Source organism: Alligator mississippiensis, chromosome 7 (assembly GCF_030867095.1).
Source record: "Alligator mississippiensis isolate rAllMis1 chromosome 7, rAllMis1, whole genome shotgun sequence".
NCBI lineage: Eukaryota > Metazoa > Chordata > Crocodylia > Alligatoridae > Alligator > Alligator mississippiensis.
The window spans coordinates 33,255,449-33,271,569 of NC_081830.1; the positions used below are offsets into that span (position 1 = coordinate 33,255,449).

A 16,121-nucleotide genomic window follows, 5' to 3' on the forward strand; every position below is an offset into this window, starting at 1 on the left:
GGCAGAAAGCAGCCAAAGGAACAGACTGGAACCCCGCATTTGCAAAGGGTTGCTGACCCCTGAGTGCTGGGATGCTGGCTAGGATGGACACGGCCAGGCACTGCCCTGAGGGGAGTAGATAACTGTCTGGGGGCTTTGCTTCCAAGTAAGTGGAAATCACATGGTACCTAGGCCTCTGTGCCACCTTCCTAGGAAGGAATGTGGCTGTGGCTCAATGGCAACTGATAACCATGATGGTGAGGGAGAGTTATATCACTCAGGCACAGGTCAGCTTTGTTTGTGTCACCCAGTCAAAGGCCTGCTTTCCCCCATGCTCCCTCCATATCACCGCCTCCTCATGGACCTTTTGTGTAACGTGCCTGGGAACCAAGTGAGGAAACCTGGGATGTGGAGACAGCCATAGACAGATGGGGGATGTTAAGGGAGACTGGGGGAGAGAGGTTTGCTTGGGGGCTCTTGACAGCCTGAGACAAGGGTTAACCCAGTGACTATGCCCTGGAGGGCTCCCTACAGCAGTGCAGCAAATCAGGACATAGCAATGCCTTAGTATAGAGGCTTGGCTCCCTGGCAAGACAGAGACACACACCAGCCTGGGCTATGAAGAAGCCAAAAATGGCTTTGATGAGGCACTGGTCCAAGCGGGACTCCCACAGAACTTGCTACTTTGGTCTGCTAAGCAGCAGAAGCTCCATTTCTGGGGGAACATTTCAAGTCCCAGTGCCTCAGGATATGGACAGGTGACTCCTTTACTTTGCAGTAATTTACCCACAGTTTTGTTCCACAGTGAATTTAGCCTGTGGTAAGGAGCAGACCCACCGTCAGCTCCCACAGGCTGGCAGCCTGAAGCAGGTGCTAAGACTGCACCTGGCCACTAGATTGTGAAGGAGCTGGTTTGCATTGAACAAACTGCTACTGAGCCAAAAGCTGCTGTCAATTCAGCAGCAGTTGTGGCAGGGTTCAAACTTGAGCTATGGCACTCACAAAGACAGAATGAAAAGTAGACTCTGCCTCTGCTCCATGTGGCCAGAACTCAACCATGACTAGGAAAATCTTTGTTTCTTCATTCTGGCTTCCCAAAACAAGGAGGGTGTCTTATTTAGGGGCATACTGTATGTGGTAAGATACCATCTTTACTTCTGATTTCCTCTGAAGTCACTTTACACCAGACAGTTGCCTTTCCTTCAGAGCACGTGTTGTGTGTCATGCGTCTATTCCACTTCTCTAGAATGAATGGAGGATACACTGGATTTGGCAACAAAGTGCCAATTGAGCTATGGACATTTATAGTAGTTGAGGATTTGCCCCTCTATTCCACACTAAAAGTATTGAAGAAGACAAAATTCTTTTAAGTGCAAATTTCATTGAGACTTTAACTATGGAATCACTACTGGTGCCTCCATAATTACACATGTGATTAATAATGACACCTGTGTCTACCACATGTGGTTGTAAAATATATCTATTGATTTATACAATATAAACATGTCATTCATGGATGAGGCTTGAAAACAGCTGAAATAATGCAGTTATGCAGACATGGTAAGGTGCCTTAGGGTCATAGGCATGCCAATATGGAACAAAGAATTGATGCAGTCTGGAAGATGTTGCTAGCACTTTTGGAGAAGACAGACATATAGGATCAAACTTCCAGTTATGAGTATCTAGCTTCAGTTGGAGAGGTATGATGTGCATCATACCTCTTCAACTGGAGCCAGATACTCATCAGAGCCTCTTTGTATGTGTCTGTCTGTCAGTGCTCTGGGGCAAAGAGACAAGAGGGTAGGTTCTCTGAACTATTTTAAATGCAGGGCTGGATTGTTCCTGAAGGCCCTCAGACCATCTCCCCTATAGCAAGGGTCTGTGAAGTTTGAAACAACTGGAGGCACGGTGGTTCATGCATTATGAACCCCCAGACAGCAGCCCTCTGACTTGGGCTGAAGTTGTGTTCATCTGCCCCTGCTAGCTCTGCAGCTTGAAAACCCAAGTCACAAGCAACTCTCTGGAACAGATTCCTCTTGCATGGCAGGACTCGCAGAACTGTCATCAGTGGAGGCACAGCTTTGTCTGAAGGTTTAGGAGCATTGGACACTTCACACCTGGAGACCTACACATGAAGATCAGATCCCAGCTCCTCAGAAGGGCACTCTCCTTGCAACACACCCCTAGCAGCAAGCCGGGGAGATTCCAGAATGCCTCTGTTCTTTTCACTTCCAGGGGAAACAGTGGTTGTTGAGCCCTGGAAGCTGGCAATGCCCAGCAGGAATGCTCCTTTGTGTTCCTTTGTCGTTACCTTTGTGCACCAGTGACTTTGACATCTCCACAGATACCATCCAGCAGGTGAACCCACGTGGGATGGAGAGCTGGCAGTTAGGCACTGCTATGATACAGGGAAGGCACTATGACACCTGGTGCCTCCAGCCTTGAGGGGCATGGTAGGGGGCGATGGGTTGTAGGTGTAGTGTGATATGTTCTGCTGCACCTTGGCTAGTGCAGCAGCTCCTAGGTGACCATACTCACCAGCACACTTTAGAGCAGTCTTCATTGTACCCCCTTCATCTCCTGATGGGGGAAGAGGAAAGTGCCTTAGACTCACATTTTCCCCTATCTTTCCAGGTCCTACAGGGAGCACAGCTCAGACATCTGGCTCTGAGTCCTTCTTGTGTTCACTGTGGTGGCTTCAGACTTCCCCGGTGCTACTGAGCTTGTGTATTTCCTCCAGAGCAGTAGCCCTGCCCTGGGCCTGGTTGGACAAGTCACTTCCTTGCCTGGCTTTGCCCTTTGCCTTGCAGACCGAAGACTGTTTCCATGTCAGACAGTTTTCAGCTTCAGCACCTTGGAGAGTGGCTCTTTGGCACTTGAGTAGATGAGGTAAGAGCCTCCAGTTGTGTTAAAAGCTTCCCAGTCTCTACAGCCAAAGGTTGGGAGATGGTGCACTGCCACAAAGCCTTCATATCCCTGCCACCTGCAGAACAGGGGATTGGAGTTAATACCACTGCAGGGAGCTGCACTCCAAATGCACCCTCTCTCCCCACCCTTACTCCTCATTTGCTTTCTTCTGCAGAAAGGCTATGGTTGAGGACCTGCACTAGACAAGGGTCTCTCAACGTGAGCATTGGGGGAACACCACCTATCAGAAACAGAGGCTGTATCCACTCCCATGATAAACACCTCATTGATGGGTTTTGTAGCTCTATACAAGGTGCAAATCTCCCCTGCCTTCTGCCTTTTATAGCTCTGCCACAGTAAGGACCAGAAGGCACAACTGACTGACCCTGTAGCATTAAACCTTTTATCTCTAGAAAGGCAGTTCAAAAATTGCCTGGAAATGACACTGCATTATTATCTAAAGGCTGTGGAGTTAGGCTCTGTGCAAGGAATTTGATGGTCTTAGTTCAGAGACATCCCCACAGATGCTCACTGGGAGACATGGAAATGGGTCAGAGCTCAAACCTTCACCCTGGGCTCAGAATGCTGGGCCTTTGTGGAGATGCATATAAAAGTTTGTATTGCTCTTATCCAAGGGCAGGGCATCTCCCTTTGGCCTGCTGAATCCACCCATGCTCCTAGCCACACTGCACATGTCCCCTGGCTGTCAAGACTCTGACCTCTAGACACTGTAGGAGCTCCACATCCACTCTGAAAAGCCAGGGGTGGGGGGGGCTCTCTGCTTGATCCCTCTGGTCAGCACTGAACTGAGGCCACAATAGAGTGATTGAGGGGGCTTGCCTGCTTGCTTTCTTATGCACACATGCTCGCTCTCTCTCTCTCCTTTTCCTTGGTTTGGGTTTGTTCAATATAGCTAAAATGGCCAAGCTCAAAGTACGTTGGAAAGCAGCTCCCATTTCTCAAGGACCCATCCAAGGGGAGGAGCTGCTAGCTGGTGGTGAGAGCAGAGGAAAGGGTAGAATAGCCTCCTCTCTAGGCTTCCTTGTTGCCCTTCCTCAGAGAGCAAGCCCCAAGAATGGATCTTGATGGGGCAGTGAAGGGATAACGACAGAAGTGATCAATCTCCCATCTCCCCACTTCAGCTGTCTCCATTCCTAGCTCTTCCTCTGTGCCCAGCCTACAGATAGCACATCTCCACCTGAATCATTACCTGTATATAATACTGTTGACGGAGAAGGTGAAACCATCAAAAGAGTTTGCCACCACTAGAAAAGAGTCTTCTCCCACTGAAAAAAACTCCCAGTCCAGAGCACTGTGGTGTAAAACAAGCACATACAGGGTCATTGAGAACAGCCTCCAAAAACATCTCCAGGCAGCGTCAGGGCACTAACCTGCCCCTGGCCCAGATAACTGTCTGCTAGCCATTCCCTTAGCCCTGTTCAGAGCTGGCAGCCCCAGTTTACCTCCTAGAAGATAGTCCTCTCCAAAAGAGAGACTACTGCCAGCACTGTCAGAGTCAGGAGGAAGGGTACAGTCTTAATGGCATGAAGTAGCCTTTTCCCCTTAGGAATAGTTCCTTCAGGCCAAGGTGTGGGCACATGGATGGGAGAGTTTCTTGCTCTAGTACCCACAATGCACCTGTTTCATGAATAACTGAAGGACTTCAGTTCCCTGAGTGGTTCATCCAGCCCTTTTTTCCACAAGCACTTCAGTTCCTGGCAAAACTGACCTCAGGTTACACCCAGCTGTGGCCATCCCTATGTGGATACGAGTTATATGTGCCAGTGTCAAGTCGTCCCAGGTCAAGCCAAGACTAGCACACATCAAGTCTTGCAAGCATGTTGTCAAATGCAGGTCCTTACTACAGCTGTAGCGTGATGCTCAGCTCCACAAGCCACTGGCTCCAACCCATGCTGCACTCAGCAGTGTAACAAAGGGCATGAGCCACTGGCAGGCACTTGCTACTTACAGAGTGGCCACACTGTGTGGCGGCTTCTAGACCTACACACACAGAGGCAGAGAGTGGCTGTGAAGCATGGGTAAGCTTTCCCTTTTATGTGGGCTGCTGCTACATCCAAGCAGAGGTGAAGATGACTGGGCTGGGCCTTGCAGGGATCAGGGTGTGGCCCGTTCTTTGAAGTGACCTGTGAAAATCCAGCTTCTTAGGCCATGTCTACAGCAACTCCCTGCCAGACCCAACAAGTGCTGACCACTTGCTCCCTCTGAACACACAACCAACCTTAGCAATTCTGTGGAGATGATGGCTTGAGTGTGCAACCGAGATCTGCTTTCTGGCAAATGGCATGGATTCCCTCTATGTCTGCTACTCTACCTAACTCTGGGCTCGGGGGCATGCAGAACTGGCTTCTCAGCAGTGGTCCCCAGTTTGGCACAAAGCAGTGTGGACACCACCTGTTTCTGGTGACAATGTTTAGAAATCAGCTCAGCCAGCGTTCCTGCTTTGCAAACTCCCATGCAGCTTAGCAGCACGTGGAATGAGGGGCAGAGGAGATGCAGTCTGTATTGCCAGTTCCTGAGCAAGCCACTTACAGCCTGACTTCCAAAAGTGCTGACACACTGCATCTCCCGCTGACTTCTCGGGGTGGGACTCAATGAAGGGCAAACAATTAGCCTTGGGGCCTTTGTTTTTCCCTGCCTATTGCATTGGGGTAATGTCACTCCCTGCCTTTGTCGAGTGGTTTGACCTCTGTACACAAGTGAAGCCCCCATGCATTAGCCTGACTCAAACTACCTATGCTGTCCATTGTAACCCTTCTAGGTGCACAAAATGGGCTAGTGCAGACATTTCTCTAGCATCTTCCCTGCATGTCTTGCTATAGGCTCCAGATAACACAAACTCACAGCGCTCTCCTCTGGGGTAGGGGCTGAGTCAGAGGGTGTTTACGCACAGGCTGAAATACAGCTGACCTCACTGGATGCCTTTGCAGGAAGGACACAGCACAGCGGAGTGTGGCTGTTGATGGCTCTCCAGGGGCCGGTGGGATGGGAACACAAGTCATTAGTTCTTTGCTAAAAGGCGCCTTGCCCTCTTAGCAGCTAAGGTCACTTTGGGCTTAAGAGAGGGCAGGAAAGGGACAGTTCATGCCAGGCTGCTGGACATAGCAAAACAGTCTGATTTTCCTGCAAAAGGAGCTCAGTGCAGAGACATCCCAGGGTGTGGGCATCTCGTGGGCATTAGGCATAGCATAGTGTGCTCGCCACACAGGCAGGAGGGGCTGTTTTGGCTCAGTCTGTTGTTGAGACACTGCTGTGGATGCAGCTGCATGAGGGATGAGTCTTCCCACCTGTCCCAGGCCCTGCCCAGGGATAGCTTGTCCTTACATCACTCATAGACCTTTTCTGTGTACCTGATGTATGCTCCCAGATGACCAGGCTCTGGAGAAGCTGAAAGCATCAGCAGCTGGGAACAGGCCTCCTTTCTGCTGAGGCGAACAGCGTCTGGCCATCAAAGCACTGCATTTTCCCAGGTCATGAAGTCTGGCTGTTTCTGTTCCAGGGATCTGCCCTATGTCCAATCTCCTGCCAGCAGCATGACCCAGGCCTGGCCCAACCCAGCAGGGACACGGGCAGTCCATCCAGGGCAGGGCAGGGCAAATGGTGTCTTCTCTCCATCTCTGTATACATGGTATGTATCCCTTTGGGCATAGTGGGTCAAAGCACAGAAACAGCCATGCTGGTTTATGTCCCCTCTGTTTTCCTCACACTGACTTTGCCTTGCGTTGTTGGCTCACTTGACTGGTGACATGGACTCAAAACCAGAGCTCTACAAGAGAGAGGGGGCCTGGCAGCTCCTCCTCTTACACCCTTTGCACCTCCTTACAGCAGGCATAAAGTGCAGCAAGTGCAAACTAACAGAGAACAGGAAAAACAGCACCCCCATGCATGGGGCTTTCTCCATCCTCTTTCTCCCAGGCCTGGCCTCCTGTGACATGCTGGATCTGACTGCAAACCCTCCTCTTGGCTGTTTGCACTGTTGCTACCTCTCTTCCTATGTTCCCAATAACTAAGTGTGACTTGGTCCCCCAGACATAGATGCATCATCCTGAATGGTATGATTTCTTACAACACAATGCTCTGAGCACTTTGAACAGGAGCGTGCTTAGACTCCTTGTTAACACCCACAGCACTTCCTCCTCCATTACTTCAATGGAAATAAACCCTCATTTTCAAATCTAGGGCCTGCCCTGCAGCTGGTATGAACAGGCGCCCACTACTGAAAGCAAAAGAACTGGGACAATTTATACCAGGGCAGGATCTGGTCCCTGTGGCTTATATACTGCGTCTTGGAGTGGGATTCTATGCAGGGATTATCTGAATCCCTGTGGAGAATTCTCTGGCCTGTGCTATGCAGGGGGCCAAAATCATAAGAGTGGGAAAGCACTATGAATTTATGAGTCTATGATCGCTGGAAAGGCCGACCCCTTGGGAACTGCCACAGCTGGAGAGATAATTGGTACCTGTAAGTGAGAAGGTCCTGAAACTTGATGAACATCTGCGCTGTGATGTTCAGCTCATAGATGGAGGAATTGATGGCATACAAGTTGCTTGGCATGAGCGTTCCACTGTCGTAACTGTGACTGTTAGCCACCACGAGGAAGACTCTGTCCCCAATGTGAAAGACTTCCCAATCGGCAGCACCAAAAGTCTAGCACAAAATTAAAAGAAATGATTGAATGCGGGTAATAATTTTCATAGATTTCATAGACACTAGGGCTGGAAGAGACCTCGGAAAATCGAGGTCTGCCCCCTGCCCCAGGGACAGGAAGTCAGCTGGGGTCACAGGATCCCAGCAAGTTAAACGCCCCATTGACTCCTAAAGGAGTCCAGAGCAGGTGCTTGCACCACCTCTGGCGGCAGTCTGTTCCAGGCCTTGGGGGCTCAGACTGTAAAGAAGTTCTTCCTTATGTTCAGCCTGAAACAGTCTTGGAGAAGTTTGTGACCATTTGACCTTGTCATCCCATGGGGCACTCTGGTGAACAGGTGTTCCCCCAGATCCTGATGTACATCCCTTATATACTTATAGGCAGCCACCAGGTCCCCTCTGAACCTGTGCTTTTCCAGGCTGAAGGGTTCTGTAGCTCTCAGCCTCTCATCATAAGGCCTGTTTTCCTGCCCTCTGATCATGCTCGTGGTTCTTCCCTGGACTCTCTCAAGCTTCTCCACATCCTTTTTAAATTGTGAAGCTCAGAATTGGATATAGTACTCCAGCTGTGGCCTCACCAAGGCTGAGTACAGTGGGAGGATGACATCCTGGGATTTGCTAGAGAAGCATCTATGGATGCAAGCCAGAGTTTTGCTTGCTTTGCCGGCTGCAAAACTTGGAAAGGTTGCCTGGAACCTCAGCAGCCAATATCTCAGCAAAGCAGTTAAGGCTACACTTTACCTATGAGAGTCAATGGGAGTTCAGGACATGCATAGTTTTAAGCACGCAGTAAGTACTTTGCTGAAGAGGGATGCTTCGCTGATGCAGGGCCTCAGAAAACTCAGTGGTGCTGCCGAAAAGGACCAATGTAGTGTGCAGTACCTGCCTCAAGTCTCTGCCTTAAGGTTCAGGCAGGTAACATGGTAGCCAAGAAAAAGACAGAAGTGGCTAGTAGAGAAATACCTTTGACTGCCATTAGCCAGGGATGACAACCAGTTCAACAACTAGGAATTTTCCAGTAGCAAAGGTGAAATGACCAAATAACCACCAACTACAGAAGAGATGGGCAGGCCACTCACACCTCAGGACTTCAGGGGAGATACACAAGCCTGCCTGTTCAGAAAAGTTTCCACTGAAAAACAAGATCTGAATAAGGATTCAGACTATGAAACCAAGCTCTGCTGTGCCTTCTGCCTGAAGATCTCTATAGAAACCTTGCCTGGAGCATTCATCTCAAATCCTTGTCTGCACTGGCTTGTGGCTTCCACTGTGCTCCTCAAATCTACCACATTGCCCCCAAAGGAGCTCATTGATGGCAGGGAGTTCATGTCCTGGTATAAAGTGCCAGTGCTGCCAGTGCCCAGAAGGGGCAGGCTGGCAGGTACTTGGCACCTCCAGCTGCAAGCAACAAGACAGGGAGATGCTAAATGCTCATGCTCTGCACCAGTAGCTGAATGCAGGCAGTGACCGAGGTATTGCCAGCCATGCAGAATCACATGCATCATTCAATATGATGTCATCGTGTGAAATCATCATTATGTTGTAACAAGATAAAGATGTTTCAGCCTGCAGCAAGAGACCTGTGGCTGTCCCATAGGGAGGAAGTGCTTTTGGGATGAACATGCTCCTCTGTAAACCAGCCTGGTCTCTGGGCAGCAATCATTGGTTAGCATGAAATGTGAAAGGGTAAAAAAAATCTGCTGGAATAACACTCTTAAAAAGGTGGATTTTCCAGGCAATGTGGTGTTAAGGCCATAGCAAGCTTAGTACTAATTCTGCACTTTCTGTGCCTTTAATTTACTGCTCTTGCTTGAGGCATGGTAGGGATTTTCATCAGTCCAAAGTGTAAAAGTTGAGAGAACCAGGATCTGGTGATTTCCCATTAAAAGGAGATCAAGCTGTCCAGGAACATACCAGCATCTGAAAAACGAGGCTGAAGTGCACCTTCTCCTTATGAGATTGCATGTTTCCCATGCATCAAGGTGGAGGCTGTTAAGTTCTGATCTGCCAAGGGCCAGAAAAATCCAAACAAGCCATGCCATCCATGCCCAAAACAACTTCCACACAAGAACTGGGTGTTACTAGCTGAAACAAGCCCTCCCACCAATAGCCAGCTCAGAGCAGCCCACGCCAGGCTGAGGTGCTCTATTCAAACTGGAACCACCCCCCAGGACCTTCCCCTTCTGGCCTCTGGGAACCAAAATCTCAGGGTGGCAATTATTGACTTAAAAGCCACACAAAAGTAACCGACAAAGAGAATGTATCAACAATGAGACTTCCGAGCAGCTTTGTGCAGTTTGGGCTAATCTCCAGGCCAGGCGGTTCCCGTCAGCCAGCTGTGTTCTCAGAGGGCTGTAGCAGGTGGCACCTGTGATTCCCTTTCTTTTAAGAGTGCTGAGGCCAAGACTGTTCTTCACCCACCAGATGTCTAACACATAGCTGCCAGCCAAGTCCTGGATCAGGGAGGCAACCCACTGCACCTGTGTAGACGTGTGCTTCTCCATCCTTCCAATGGGGAATGTTTAGCTCTGCTAATATATGTCTGATCAGAATTCCTCTTTTCCCTGACTGCCTAAAGGATGAGCATCTTAACATGGCTTCTCACTGGAGCAGACAGATGTCTATGCAGACAACTGCCTCTCCCAGACAAGCAGCATACAGGTGATGACAAACCATCTGCCCAAACAGCCTACTGGTTGGACTACTTGCCCAAGGCATGGGAAAGCTGGGTTCTAGGGCTCCTTCAGCTCCAGGGAGTTTGAATGCCCATCTCCTAGGATGCAGCAGAGTGCCAGATCCACAAACTGTGGGCCAGATATAGGAAAGTAGGGCTGGAAGGGATGTCACAAGGTCATCTAGTCCAGTACCCTGCTCAAGGCAGGATCATCATGGTTGATGTCACTGTGAGAATCAGCAGTGGCAGGATACTGACAGTGCCCTCATCCGTCTGCTTTACATTTTCCAAGTTGCGGGGCTCTTAGTGTTTCAGGGTATTGTGCCTGGCAGCTGTGTGAGAGGGCCGGTTTAAAAAATAGGTTAGACAAACACTTGTCTGGGATGGTTTAGGTAGGAATAGACCTGGCTTAAGCAGGGGATCGGATGAGAAAAATAAAAAATTGTTCAAGGGACCCTTGGCTTGTATGTTTGCTCCACGTGGTTTCAACAATGCTTTGAGTCAGTGTATGGCATGGTGTCTCAGGAGCAGCCCTTCTCTTCTGCCTGTATGTTTCTTTTGTGGACTATTGAACTTGGGGCATAGGCATTCCCTTTGGGACAAACACACTGTTGGAGCTATGAGATAAGATGCACTGACCAGCCCAGTGCAGAGCATAAATGTGTAACGGTGGAAGAAAAGGTAGACCTAGAAAGGTAGAAGGAGTGTTAGAAGATTGTAGCAACTTTACTAAGGGGCCAGAAAGCACTTATCTCCATATTTATTAGCCAGCACTGTCTCAAATCCCTTCAAGGATAGATACAGGCATTGGGCCATTGCATTAGAGAAGCCAAAGGAAATGAAACAAAAACTCCTTACCAGAATTGACTGAAAGAGCTGAAAAGAGCCACTGAGCCAGACATAAATGTGGGAGTAGATCCTCGTGGATGTGCCATTAAATGTATTGGCTACAGCCAGGAAAGAATAAGGTCCGATGGTGAAAAACTCCCAGTCATAAGCTCCAGAGGTAGAAATGGTCTGGTTGGTCTCAAAAAGTCCAGTCCTGGGGTTCCACCTGTATATGACACTGTTGATGTTGTGATTATCTCCTGGGAAGCAGCAGAAAGAGGAGAGTGCATTAGCAATGAGAATGCTATCAGGGGAAATTAAATGTAAGAAATCAGACACCAGCCAGGAGTGAGCTGAAACAGAAATGGCTGACAGGGAGCAATCAATCTGTCCCCTTTTCTTCACAGACAGTAAACAAGGAGATGCTACACGCTCTGTTCCGACCAACACCAACAGCAACTTTCACCCCACAAGGACAGCATGAAGGTTCCATGGAAGCCCTTCCTGAGATGCGAAAGACAGATTCATGCAGCCCCTCCCTGTCCTAGGCACCTGAGTATATGTGCTGCGACAGAGTTCGGGACTTAGTTCAGCTGCAGTGTACCTGGCTACACACAGGCAGCTGGAGATGAGCAATCTGGTACATGTACTGGGGGAGTCTCACTGCCTTACAGAAACCTGATTTATCCTTTGTAACAAGACAGGCAATCCATGACTTCCCCGTAGGTATCCGTGTTCAGTGCTGTCCATTTCTGTGCCCGCTGCCTTGGTTCTAGGAGCTCATCCATCTCTTGTGAAGTCCACAGGTGGAATAACTTTATGGCTAAGACTTCATACCCTTCCAGTTGAAGCCCCTGGGATACATCTCTTGTTAGTCAGTTGGAAATTTTTCAATGAACATTCCAGTTGTATTGCACTTGTTCCCAAGCTGTGCTGAGCAGCCCAAGCCAGGCTGCCTGCTCCCCCACTAAAAAAAACCTTTAACCTAGTCAAGACCTTTCCAGAGGGGACAACCAGCAGAAAGCCAGCTTACTCCATCCCCTGAGGACTTCCCTTGTGGGGGAAGCCCCCTGGGTGCAGTAGAGCTATCAGAATTGTGGGCAGAGCTACCCCACACCTCTCATGCATGCGATTTTAATCCTGCTATTTCTAAAGGGAGTGGCAATTTCTCTCTCTCTCTCTCTACAGCTCAGCATAATTTATGGGCCAGATCAGGAATTTGCAGATGGAAACCTCTGTGTGATACAGGATGCCAGAAGCGAGGATCAGGACCATCCCTTCCGGCCTGAACGTTTCCAGATTTATGAGCCAATTCCTGACCTGCCACTAATCCTTGCTGTAACAAGCCTTGTTCTGTTCTTCCTGCTTGTGTTGCCAGACTTAGGGAAACGTGCTTTTTGGGCTGGCTCAGCCATTTCCATAAAACCCAGTAGAACCATGGCTATTTGCTAGCATTACTTCAAAGCTCAGAGTCTCGCTCACAGGAGAGAACTTGGAAGCTGGGTGTTTTTCTGCTAATACTCCCCTCTAGGTGGTGCTACTCCAGAGGATGTCATATGGGTCCTGTCTTCTGCATCCCATGATTTGTATACCTGCTCTGGAAAGCTTTTGAGCTCCTTCAGCTGAAGACCATAAGAGCTCAAGCCTACAGTGTGGTGGGCAGATGGGACTCAGAATAATAGAGGAGTGGAGTTGGAAAGGACCTCCAGAGAAACCCCCTGCCTGAGGCAGGATCAGCCCTATCCAAGTCATCCCAGAAAAATCCATCATCTAAACTCTTAGTGAAACTACAGACAAGCCTGACAAGACAAAACACCCAACCCTGCCACAGGAAAAGCGGGGGGACCACGGCAGCCAGTGTCCTGCTTCTATAAAAGGTTGCTAATATATGCTCAAGAGATCCCAGATAGAGGCCATGTCCCCTGCTACAGAGGAAGGCAACCTCCTCCCTCCCCCCTGTACCAATCTGACCATGGGGTAAATTCCTTCTTGACCCCAAACATGGCATTAGTCTGACCCTGAGCAAGACCCTCTAGCCAGGAACCTCCATGTTTAAGTCCCAGCAGAAGCACTGGCACAGTTCCCAGCCTTGGCGGTAGCCAACACCCAGTGCCTCTGAGGAAGGCTTAAAAAAACCCCAAACCCCTGATGCATGAAGCAGAAAAGTGGGGCAGGGGCATTAAAACACAGCCCACTCTTGATTTGCAGCATATGAGGAGAACTGCTGATGTCACGTCCCAGGTGAGGCCTCACTGAGCATGCACAAAGCTAAGTGCTTGGCTGGACCACAGCTGGAGAGCTCAGCCATGGGCAGGATCCAGCCCTCAGCTCCTTCCAGGGGCTGTGCCTTCTGCCTGGGGCACTCCAAGCTGGCTGAGGGGACAACACGTGGGCTCCATGGCCAGGCCACCAAAGTGTGACCCTTCCCTGCACCCTGTGCTCCCCGTGTGACCCTGACAGCCAGATCCACAAAGGCACTGCTCATCTGAACTGCCAGCCTTTAGCTAACAGCTTGGTGGCTGGACTGCAACGGGGACCTGCCCTATGGCTCTCAGGCCTGAGGAAGAGGAGGCAATGTGGGACAGTGACACTAAAACGCAGTAAGCCAAACCCTAATGCACTTCTCAGAGGCACAGATGCGGTATGAAGACATCTAATGCATAAAGTGCAACCTCAGTTCACCCTGTGCAACTGTCAGCAAACCAGTAGGATGCCCAGGTTCCTTATGAATCTTTTAGCCTTTGCAGCACGGCCAGAACTGTTCCACTGAGGTGTCTGTCCCAGTCCTCCCGTCAGAAAAACAACCACGACAAGAGACTGCCTGCAGCAGGGAAGAGAATGTGCCCAGCTGCCTAGTGGTTAGAGCACTTTCCCACAGAGTGGGAGAGCTGGGCCCTAGAGGCCGTTATGTGGGGCCATGGAAAGAGACAGTGCCTGGAGCCTACGCAGACTCAGGAGGTTATGTATTGAGTGCTGGGATCCAAACACTGTAACCTGAGGATGGCCCAGCAAGGTGGGGCCTGGATGGGGCAGAGACAGGATCCTGGAGCGCTGTTCATCCCAGTAGAAATTGCAGCCTGTGGGATTTAACCCCAAGCATCTTTCTTCCCATTTGTGATATCTGGCTTGCCCACAGAAAGTCTCGCCACCTTTGTGGTTAGCAACTGCAGCACCACAACCAGGAAACCTACTGTGCTCTGGGCGGCGTGCTGAAGGAGTTCGGTGCCCAGGTGGTTTTCTCTTCCATCCTACCAGTGACCGGACGAGGAAGACGGCAGGAGAACTGCATCAGAGAGACCAACTGGCGGCTTCGGCAGTGGTGTCTCGAGGCAGGCTTCGGCTTCCTGGACCATGACCCGCACATCACGACGAGGGACATGCTCAGCTGGGATGGGCTTCACCTGTCCCCCAAAGGTAAGCGTGTGTTTTCTTCTAGGTTGGCGGATCTCCTCCGGCGGGCTTTAAACTAGGCTCGTCGGGGGGAGGGGAGTACGAGGGCGGGGGAAGCTGTGGACCACCAAACCATGTGGCACCCACAAGGACAGCCCAGCCTGAAGAAGGAGAACATTGGGAACCTGAAAGCCATGGGGAGGCCAGCACTACAGAACAGGTAAGAAACAAGAAGGTAAGAAACAATGGGCCCCATGGGACTGGGAGCAGGGGGGCAGCAAAGGCGCCAGTCGCAGGGCTCAAGTGCCTATATACTAATGCTAGGAGCATGGGGAACAAGCAGGATGAACTAGCGCTCCTGCTTGCACTAAACACCTATGACTTAGTGGGGCTAACAGAGACCTGGTGGGATTCATCCCATGACTGGGCGGTACATATTGAGGGCTATAGATTGTACAGAAAGGACAGGTCGGGGAAGAAAGGGGGGGGGGTTGCACTTTATGTCAGTGAGCAATATACATCAACCCTCATCAAGACAGAATCCGAGGCTGAGGAAGTAGAAGGATTGTGGGTTAGGCTACATGGTGGGCAAGGAGAAAGGGATTTGGTGGTAGGGGTCTGTTACAGACCCCCACACCAAGGGGAAGAAATAGATGCGGGGCTCCTGAGGCAACTCTCGGAGACCATAAAAGCTAAAGAGGCGGTAGTCATGGGGGACCTAAACTACCCGGACATCTGCTGGGAGACGCAGACAGCAAGGTCCCATCGCTCACGCAGGTTTCTAACCTGTGTACAGGACCTCCACCTGACACAGGAGGTGCATGGTCCCACTAGGGGGAATGCCATACTGGATCTGGTATTGGCAACGGGAGATGACATGATAGGGGACCTCCAAATCGGTAGCTATCTGGGAGACAGTGATCACCTTATGATAGAATTCAACATAAGACGGCGAGTGGGTAAGGTAACTAGTAGGGTGAAAGTGCTAGACTTTAGGAAAGCTGATCTCATTGCACTCAGGCGATTAGTCAAGGAAGCACTGCAGAGTAGGAGTTTTGATGGGATGGGAGCCCAAGAAGGGTGGCTGTGCCTAAAGGAAACGATCCTTTGGGCACAAAGCAAGACGATCCCCGAGCGAGGCAAAAGAGGGAAAGGGGCCAGGCGGCTTCCATGGCTGACCAGAGAAATCCAGGGCAGCCTAAGGGCCAAAAGGGGAGCACATAAAAAGTGGAAACAGGGTGAGATCACTAAAGATGAATATACCTCCTCTGCTCGTGCTTGTAGGGAGGCAGTTAGGCGGGCCAAAGCTACCATGGAGCTGAGGATGGCAACCCAAGTAAAGGACAACAAGAAATTGTTTTTTAGATATATTGGGAGTAAAAGGAAGGCCCAGGGAGGAATAGGACCCCTGCTAAATGGGCAGAAGCAATTGGTGACAGACAGGGGGGACAAGGCTGGACTCCTCAACAAGTTCTTTGCCTCAGTGTTCCTAAGCGAGGGACACGACAAGTCTCTCACTGGGGTTGTAGAGAGGCAGCAGCAAGGCGCCAGACTTCCATGCGTAGATCCTGAGGTGGTGCAGTCACTTGGAAGAACTGGATGCCTTTAAGTCGGCAGGCCCGGATGGGCTCCATCCCAGGGTGCTGAAGGCACTGGCCGACGTCATTGCAGAGCCACTGG

At 50.3% G+C, this 16,121-nt stretch overlaps 1 protein-coding gene across 3 annotated transcripts in view; it reads right to left on the reverse strand.

Moving 5' to 3' along the window:
* Window positions 1-1,441: 1,441 nt before the first annotated feature.
* The window catches only part of TSPEAR (thrombospondin type laminin G domain and EAR repeats), a 90,638-nt gene continuing 75,958 nt past the window's right edge, over window positions 1,442-16,121 (reverse strand). For 2 of the 3 annotated variants that reach the window (XM_014604568.3, XM_019489798.2), the window contains exons 9-12: window positions 11,082-11,311; window positions 7,365-7,552; window positions 4,097-4,198; window positions 1,442-2,962 (exon numbers count right to left, since the gene is read on the reverse strand). In XM_014604568.3, coding sequence (XP_014460054.1) covers window positions 2,809-2,962; window positions 4,097-4,198; window positions 7,365-7,552; window positions 11,082-11,311 — 674 coding nt within the window. In that variant the 3' untranslated portion in view covers window positions 1,442-2,808. The remainder of the gene's footprint in view (window positions 2,963-4,096; window positions 4,199-7,364; window positions 7,553-11,081; window positions 11,312-16,121) is intronic. The other variant, XM_059730792.1, reaches the window with a different exon arrangement.